General features: G+C 32.8%; 1 protein-coding gene across 6 annotated transcripts in view; it reads right to left on the minus strand.

Annotated features, from left to right (window-relative positions):
• The window catches only part of LOC111044591, a 45,956-nt gene that overhangs the window by 35,435 nt on the left and 300 nt on the right, over positions 1-10,221 (minus strand). For 2 of the 6 annotated variants that reach the window (XM_039430152.1, XM_039430149.1), the window contains exons 1-3: positions 9,839-9,975; positions 5,182-5,414; positions 1,101-1,249 (exon numbers count right to left, since the gene is read on the minus strand). In XM_039430152.1, the coding sequence (XP_039286086.1) occupies positions 1,101-1,103 (3 nt within the window). In that variant the 5' untranslated portion in view covers positions 1,104-1,249; positions 5,182-5,414; positions 9,839-9,975. Of the gene's footprint in view, positions 1-488; positions 739-1,100; positions 1,250-5,114; positions 5,415-9,838; positions 10,055-10,221 lie in introns of those variants that run through there. The other 4 variants (XR_005571535.1, XM_039430151.1, XR_002605651.2 and 1 more) reach the window with 4 other exon arrangements.

Genomic DNA, 10,221 nt, shown 5'->3' on the forward strand with positions numbered 1-10,221 from the left:
ACAAGTAGATGATCATTTTATAATATTCAATATTGTCAATTATATGATTGTTTAAATAAGAGGTTTTTGATCATAATTATTGAATTCAAGATCAACTTTCAAATAGTTATTGTAATTCAAAATAATGATAATTAGAAGAAAAAAATATATAATAGTTATTATTCAACATTGATAAAAATAACTTTCAAATTCGTCTAAATAGAAAGACGAAAACTTAATGGAATGCTTTATATAGCAATATTGTCTCAGTTCCTGATGCAGCCAATTCCTTGTACTCACATTTTCTTTTTAATTTCATTTTCCCACATGTTTCTATTTACACTGTTGTATTAATATCTTTATATTTTCAAATGTTAATAGGTTTAAATATTTTTCTATTCATACAACAATATAAATAGAAACATGCTCATTATCATTCTAGCTTATTCTTCGTACATGGTAAGCAACATGAAATACAGGAATCAGCCAATCGACCGTAACGTACCTGCTCTGGGGGGGTGGCATCATGGGCTCCGCGGCCGGCTGACCCGCCTGAGCTGCTCCCCCATGTAACCGGACAGTCAGTCCACGTGTGGTATGTGAAACACGGCTCAAAAACTCAGCCAGATTGTATTGGTTGAGCCTCAGCATTTCAGTAGCTTCGAATATCGCAGAGTTTTGACGTGCGTACACTCTTCTCAATGGCCGGACGTGTCTCACACCGGACACCATACGACATCTCAATGTCTCTAAGTTTTTCTGGAAAATGAACAATTTTTATCAACCTAAACCTCATTACAGCTTTCCTAACATATTATTTTTTAATTTTGATTCTTAGCACGGTCGAGAAAGTTTTTTATTTCACGTAGTTAGTGAGAAGCAGAATTTTTGCCTAATATTGCATTGGTTTCAAATAAGTATCTGCGCAAACATTTCGTATTTGCCTAAGCTTATATTGTAAATTGTATTACCTTAATATCACGAATTTGTTGACGAAATAAAGAATAGCATAATAGATTTAATCATAATAATGATTGTGAGAGCATACTGTCAATGTTGGAATTAATAAACTGTTTCATAATTATATTACGGTAGTGGTATCATAGAATAATAATATTTACCATGGAACTTCCAAACCCCTGGATGGGGCCCCATCAACTCCAGCAATCTGGAGTAAAACCCTTCCAGGGCATTGTTTGTGCGGTGCGGCTGGTCAGCCACACTCATTCGATTGACACCAATAATGGCAATCCAGAAATTCTCCATGTATCTAAAAAATGAATCAAAAGTACGGTATGCATTAAATTTTTTTCATTAAATTATGAGGTATTTTAGATCAATTTATGAACCCTTTATTTTTAGCAAGCGTTTGGGGTTGAAACTGAATTTGTTTACCAGATTCATAATGTTCTTGATCACCTTTGTTTTTTAGAATTTTTGATGAATAAGTGAGTGAATAATCACTTAATCTATCTCCTGGCGAAGGTGTGTAAACGAGTTGGTTCCCTTTTCCAATGAATTCCAATTTCCAGGCCTGACAAGGCCAATACGATTTCATAATTTCTCACAATATCTGACACATCATAAGAACATTCTATTTATTTATTCATACAAACTTTTGCGCGACTGTTGGAACATTTCCTAAATGAGCATCTATTTCCCGACATGATTTTCTATAATTAAACTAGTTACTATAATAATTATTCAAAGAGTGTTCAAATTCTGGGAAGCCTACATAATTAAAGTTAATAAATCTTTGAAATTCAATGACTAAGCTATAATAACTAAAATAACTAACTCCTAAGATTATACAGAAAGTTTATATATGATAATTAGCACTACTTCATTTTTTACTTTCCTTGCCCTATTAACATACGTAAGGAAAGTATTGCTTTCCAAAAAAATTAAGGTACCCCAATTTCTAAATTTCTATACGTTTCAAGGTCCCCTGAGTCCGAAAAAGTGATTTTTGAACTCAAAATCTTTCTACCAAATAGGAATCGACCATTTAGGAATCGGTCAGTTGGGAAAATCATATTTTTCGTCGCAAAAGATCGAAAATTGGAGAATCCCAAATGGTAGAATTGAAACTTGTACTTTCCCAAATGGTCGAATCCCAATGATCGAAAAGTTTTAATAGTAATCTCATTTGGCCGAAAATATCAACTGTCGCAAAAGGTCAAAAATTTGATTTTCCCATCTGACCGATTCTCAAACAGTCGAATCCCATTTGGTAGAAAAATATTTTAGTTTGTCGCAAATGATCGAATCTAATCGGCTAGATGGGATTCGACCATAAGGGAAAACAAAACTCTTCTACCTAATAGGATTCGACCATTTGCAACGAACTGCAACATTTTTCTATCAAATGGGATTCGTCTTTTTGAGAATCGGTCAGATGGGAAAATCAAATTTTAGACCTTTTGCAACAGCTGAGATTTTCGGCCAAATGAGATTACTATTAAAACTTTTCGATCATTTGGGAAAGTACAAATTTCAATCCTACCATTTGGGATTCTTCAATTTTCGATCTTTTGCGACAAAAAAATAATTTCGACCAAATGGGAATCGGTCATTTGACATGCCACTAAACTTGAACTTTCCCAAATGGTCGAATCCCAAATGATCGAAAAGTTTTAATAGTAATCTCATTTGGCCGAAAATCTCAACTGTCGCAAAAGGTCGAAGATTTCATTTTCCCATCTGACCAATTCTCAAATAGTCGAATCCCATTTGATAGAAAAATGTTGTAGTTTGTCGCAATTGATCGAATCTCATCGGCTAGTTGGGATTTGACTATATGGGAAAGTATACTCTTCGACCTTTTGGGATTCGGTCAGATGGGACCCCACGCCCTGAATAGTTATTTATCAGCTCTATCAACTGGCATGAGTCTCCTTTCTGGGAAAGTAATGGGGGGTCCACCCCATCCTTGAGAAATTGACTTTGTAACCTCCTTCTCGTGCATGAGGTAGGTAGGTAGAGCAGTTCATAAAAAGAACACATAGTCGAGATATTTCATCTGTAGAACAGCTGTTTTGACGATTTTGAAAAAAAAATAATCTAATTTCACAATTTACACAAAGGAAAAAGTACTCAGATAACAATTATATATTCACATATACAGAAGTCTGATCGTAGTTTCAAATAATTATGTTGCCGCCAATCGTCATTATTTTATTCCCCTAAATTATTCTCGGGGCTTACAGTTCAATGAGCAAGGAAAGTTGTGGAAGTGTACCACACCAGATTTTTATTTTGTGTTATTAAGGTGGAAAGTGTACTATTCATTGCAGTAAAAAATGATGAAAAAACATTGAAAATCGTGATTAAAAATTTTCATTGATTACAGGAAGACGTTTTTCACCTGATCTGAGATAATATAATTTTGTACCTCTTTTCATCATAAGTTATTTGTGTTTAAAAGTTTTGTATCAAATCCTGTGATGAGGAAGTAAAATGATCCATTCCCAATAATCTGTAACGTATCATTCAAACCAATTAAGAAATTTTGGTATTTTATAATAAATTGTCAGTGATAAGATATCTTCTCTGCTCATTCCAACTGAATAATGATGTTGAACCCCTTATCATTTAATGCTAAAATGGTACAATTTGCGGAGTAAAATGTTGAAACTTATTATTAACATTGGTCCCTCATATTGGGATTATTCGGTTGGGATTAGTTGGGATCGGTTAGTAGCCGATGACAAGAGGCCAATGTGATGCTAGTAGAATATAATAATCAACATTAATTCTCATCTCCTTGAAATTTAGGTAAGTCATTTGTGACTAATATATGATTAATATTCATAATGAAAGCTACTACATTTCCTTATTATAATTAGGATTTATATAGTTTCATCCTATCAAACGTTTGATAGAGGAATAAAAAAATGAAGAATCAAAAACTTCAATCATGTAAAAAAACGTCATGGTTCTATTTATCACTCGATTCAATTACATTTCAAATAGATCAACACATCCTATAATAATAATCATCTTAATGATACGACAGTTTTATTACATAATATATTTTCAACTTAATGAGATATAATATCTAAATCATTACATACAATTATGTAAATCTACTCGAATGTTCTAAATTTAAAAAAATGATAATAGATTTAATAATGTGACTTTCCTATAAACATATATTTAAACAAATCTTCATAAACTCATCATGGAAAACATTTCCATGTACTAATCATTTTAATAAAATGTTCCACATCATTTCTAATGTAGCATTCTGGTACATTTGACGGCCTCGCAGACAATAGAACACTCGCACATTGCTCCAAGTAACAGTCGAAGGTTGCAAGTGACGTGAAAGCTAGCACACATGCAGACATCAAAGCAAGCGACATGTCAGTTACGATATTGGTACACCGCTTCTCATAAATTGAGCAAGCCAATGTCGGAGGGTCTCAGTGGCATGCCTCTCAGAGAGCAGAGAGCATATGGGATGATTTTTCTTCAACTTTCTATCTTTTATAACAAAGCTGTAAAAGAAAATATGCCCTGATTTGACACCAAGGCCTCTCTTCAATTGTTTTACAACTCTGCCAGTAGCATCAATTGCCACTGATACGATTTTATTTTTCTTGAAAAATTCTTTGTAAATGTGTAATTGTGAACTACTGTGGTACCTAACTTGAAACTTGTCGTAACTGACATCTCTTATAATATTTCTGAATCGCGACTCATGCATTGAAATAATCGGATTAACATCAATTCTAAGTGCTTTAGCAGCCTGACATTTTGCAGTTCGTAGTTGGGCCAAGCTAGGGAGATGGGCTGGCTCCACATCCCCAATATTCATAATTCTATCGCTTTCTTTTTGCTGGAAGGCAATGGGGGCTATATTTGAATTCAGCATCATATCCACTGCTCTTTCGTTCGGAACCCTTCAGTTCCTTTTTGATCCCTGAATGCTGAATTCTCAAGTTACCGGAGTAGGTACAATTGAATTCAAGAATATTGTCTCCCTCATCCGGCAATTCATCAGCGAATGCATAGAATTTCGATTCAAAAAATGAACATTGGCCTAGAATTGTCATTTTGTGCAGTACACCACTAGACGATATAACCCTTCCACCCCTGTATGAAATTTTGCATGGGAGTCTTGTTTTTTCCAAAAATGTTGGTAAATTACATTTGTCCATGTCTTTCGCCTTAATGTTATCTATGTTCTGTTCTTACCCTGTGCTTTTTTATCGGGATATGTGACAGCTTCAGGTCGGATCTCATCCCAATCCTTAGTACCGATTGATATTACGAACTTCAATTCATCAGCGTTGCTTCCCCCGCTATCGGCACTGCATTCTGTGTACAGTGAATCTTGTGAAGATGTACTGCGTGATGTTGGCTGGTCCGGTGATTCTCCCTCGACCTCAGATGGCGTGCTGTCAACCAGACAATCTTGAAGTTGATATCTATGAAACATGAATGTATTATATGAATATCTTTATTGCCAATATTACTGATTCATATGTGAACCAATCTAAAAAAATTATGTAATTATAAATATTGAAATCCAATAAGAATAAATGATTCAAGAATTGGTGGAAATGGTAGCCTGATGTTAGTGAAAATGGATTCTTTATTCTAGTGATCCCCTGGGCTGGAGAACTTGCTCATTAACTGTTTTATTGACCTTTGAGGTCCGCAGTAATAATTACAGAGTTTGTAATTACTTGTAATTATACAGAGTTTGTGAGGATTATGGAAACAGCTAAAAATATATCTTTTAGAAGAATATTTTGACAGTAGGTTTCATGGGGATCCTATTCGAATAAAAAAACTACTTTTTTATCGCTTCAAAACTCTTGTCCGCAATCTTGTTTCCCTCATATATGAATCCAACTTCATTTTTTCAATATTGGAAACGTGATCTTGTGAAATCGGTTTAAATACAGGTCATGACACTAGGTCATTGCAAAAATCGCCATTTTATGGGGACCTAGTTCACCAATTTTCAAATTTATCAGCTGTTATCATTATGGATTGAACAACATGATGTGTTATTTTGTTATATTGTTCAAGGGATATTGCCATAGCCACCTCTAATACACCTCTAGTATTAGAGGTGGCTATGATATTGCTTGGCTTTGAATTTATTGTAAAACCTTTTGAATCATAATCCTTGATTTACAAGAATAAGAACAGTTTTTAATAATAAATAAATGAATAATTGAAGCATTTATTATTGAAATTTCATAATTGAATACATTGAAAACCTGAAATCACATATTATCTGAACTAGAATATTGTTTTTAAAATGCATAATTTTGTTACAAGAAAATTGAATTGGATTGGATTTTCAAATGTACCGCCATAAAGACCCCATAAAATGGCCGCTCTATAAGGAACATAAGTGTCATGACCTGTATTTATAGACCTTGGCCTCACCAACTTGCGTTTACTGTAGCATCTTCGACTATGAATATTTTTGAAACGGTTTGATTTATTAATCTATGATTTTTACCATTCATTTTCTTTTGAAATTCTGTTTTTAAATATTGTATTAAAATCTTCCCATTAAAAAATTGTTTGATTAAATGTGGCGGAACCAAGATGGCGAACCAGAGACTTGAGGCTACAGAAAAATAGTTTTTAATTTGAATAGGATTCCCAACGAAGCCCACTGTCGAATTATCTTTGGAAGAGGAATATTTAAGCTTCTTCCATAATTTTCACAAACCATGTATAGTAGGACTATGTCAATACATTGAACTTTATAGATTTATCCTTATGGGAAAATGATTTAGAATCAAATTCTCTAAATAATCAATACCAACGTCATACCAGCTGCCATAACAAGTAGTATTATTAATATTATGCGTACCGGTATGTTACAGATGGACTGACAAACGTTAACGGGAACGAGTTGATGTAAGAGTTGTAAATTATATTGTAACGTATCAAAATCTGATGGGTAAACAAAATCCCTTTTTGAAAGAAATTTATAGGTCTGAAGTGGAATAATAGTCTAGCATCGCCAAATGCGATAACGTTTTTAAAGATTAGATAATATCAGGTATCATGGCTAAATTTAGAACAGCCGAATAGAAATAGAAATAATTTGCTACTTATATAATATTATATAAAGTATTGAAAATTTGAGGTTAGGCGTAAAATATCTATTGATCGGCGACATAATGATCGATTGAGTCGCATAACGTAAAATCTGGCCAGATACCTTGGCAGAAATTTATTGCAACTAAAAGGTATGCAACTAGAGGAACTAAAAAAGCACATGGCTAATTGTTAAAAAGTGAGAAACCACCTATAAACATTATAAAAATGTATTGCATGTAAAAAATGTAATTAAAACCCAAAATAAAAATAAATTAATGTATTAAGGAAGTGGGAGGTTTGTAGGCGCATGTATACTGTAACAAATTTGCATAAAACAATCAAATGGTAGTAATCAATGGGCGGCAATAGTGAGCCGATTCAAATGTATTTATATATATTTCTAAAAATGATAAGATTTTGTAAATGTTTACTGTTCAGTTTATGTATTGGAGATGGCCCGAGGACAGATAAAATATCAGATATGTGACATAAGTAATAATTTAATAGATTGGCATGAACTATTTGAACCTTTAAATGGTGTAGTAGCAAATTATTCAAATTTTATGTAAATTTGCAAGTCGGAAATGAAAATTGTGAAAAGAAAAGTAGAACCTGCCCACTTGCCTGCCAAACACCACCATGGGATGTCACCAAAATTTGTAGAGCACAATACCCTTCATTGTACATTTTAAAGACTTAGAGTTTTAATCTAATTATTAATTTTCTATAAGACTTTGTGATGCTGTTTTAAAGCAAAAGTCATCCAAATATTTATTTAATCTCTTGGAAGAGACGACTTCGGCCACCAACAATCCAGGACTACCAGGAATTTCGGATTGCCGCCAGCAACTTATCAAAATTCAGCACGTGAGTGAATAAATAGTTGAAATAAAATTAGGGCGCTCTCAGTTCTACGAGTGAAATAAAAAATAAAAGCTAGCTCGTCGGAAAGGTTTTAAATATTAAGAAATTAATACAAAAAACTTGTGCAAGTCTTAAAAGGGTATAAGAAATACTTTATTGAATAAGAATGAGTCAATTTATATATTAAAAGTACACCAATTAAAAGAATATCAAGTTCTAAACATATAATACTAACGTTCACCCAATCATTGATTTTATAATACAATTTGTAATAATATAATGTAGCTCTGGTTCTTTGGATAAATTGATTTATCTAATTCCATCAGGTGCCGAATCTTACACCCTGAGATATATATATATTTATTATTGAGAAATTTATTGGGAACTATAGAAATTAATATATATATATATATATATATATATATATATATATATATATATATATATATATATATATATATATATATATATAGTTGATTTGTCAATTTATCATTTTCTGATTTGGGAAATCTATATATATAAAAGCGAAATGGCACTCACTCACTCACTCGCATAACTAAAAATCTACCGGACCAAAAACGTTCAAATTTGGTAGGTATGTTCAGTTGGCCCTTTAGAGGCGCACTAAGAAATCTTTTGGCAATATTTTAACTCTAAGGGTTATTTTAAGGGTTTAAAGTTCGTCTTTTAGCATGTATATTCTTCTTCTCCCAATCTCTTAATTATAATTGAAATTTCCATATCATATGTTACTATAGAACTATAATCTAGATAGAGTACCTCTTCGAAATATTTGTTAACTGGCAACTAAATTAATAATTTTGTCAGGTTGGCATTAAGTTGAGTTGACTTTGTTAGGTTGGCACCAAGTTGAAGATTTAAATGCATTTATCGCGGAAAAATTGATTGGGCACTGCTACTTCAATCCTGGAATATTATATTACTATTATTGTCCTAACATATGATAAAAATGCTCAAATGAAAAATGCAGGCGAGCGAAGCGAGCCTGCTGATCTCATTCTTGAACGATCCAGTCGGGGGTCCAGGGGGCGGAGCCCCCTGGCTAGACGGATATGGCGAGCGAAGCGAGCCTGACGGCTAGTAATATATAAAGTGAGATTACCTAAATCGGCAAGCAACAACAAGTCGATATCAAAGCTGCATGCAAATAAATGCATATGATCAATGAATTGAAAAGCACATGGTAAAGTTTCGTGCTATAGAACTGAAAAATAGTGTACTGATCTGTGATATTTTATTTTGATTTTGTTCTTGTTTTATTGTATATTTTGTTGCTCTATATATTTTCTATATTGACCTGATTTTTTAAAATTATTCATTCAATATATGTATCAAGTTTTTTATGGTGTACCATTCATTTTACTCCCCAATACCATAGAGTATAAAATATCTTATATATATTTGTTAATAATCAGTATTAAATTATTGCGAGAGCTCCTGAATGAGCCTATTAAGATTTTAGTGAAATTGTATCCTAGAAACCACGACCAGATTTTATAGTATTTAATTTTCATGCTCTACCGATTGACGCCAAGCCGAGGCGAATCGTTATTCATTAAAAAATATATTTTGTGTATTTTTCAGCTGAAATCAAGTGTAAGCGGATAAAGGACAGGCTGTGTGATAACTCTCAAATAGCATTAGCTTTTTTAAATGAATGAAAAAATTGAAAATTTTAGAAATAGCATGAATTTAACTCTGGCTGACTATGATAAATCATCTCATTCACTTTCAATATTATATTTATGTTCTAAAAACGGACGAAGGAGTGGTCAGTTTTGTTGTCCAACAGACTTGACTTGTAAAAAGGTTTGAATATTACGTGTTTATCACTCATGTGGGCATTACCCTAGGCAAAAGAAATCAATTTGAATTTAGTAGAATTGATACTTACCGCTATGAAATGTGTTTTGTGAGCTATCCAAAATTTCTCGTTCCATTTTTGTTTCTCCACTCGTTGTATTCGGTATTGGCGCTTCAGGTCGTTCTCATTTTTTTGGGATGTGCAGCTCTCAGATTGGATGTGACTGACCAATAAGATCATTATTTGTTGGATGAATTGGCGGTTTCACCTTTTTTTTATTTAGACGATGACGATACATCAGTTAACCTAAAAATGAAATGAAAATATTTTATTTTAATAATTATTGCCGAATAAGTTAAGGCTTAAGTGATAGACTATATTTATCACTGAATTATAGTGAGTTGAGAAAATTAATTATCAGCTTGTCAAGTGCATTTATGCATTAAAATCTATTCCATATTTCAGAATTGATA

Source organism: Nilaparvata lugens, chromosome 6 (genome assembly GCF_014356525.2).
Source record: "Nilaparvata lugens isolate BPH chromosome 6, ASM1435652v1, whole genome shotgun sequence".
Classification (NCBI taxonomy): Eukaryota; Metazoa; Arthropoda; class Insecta; order Hemiptera; family Delphacidae; genus Nilaparvata; species Nilaparvata lugens.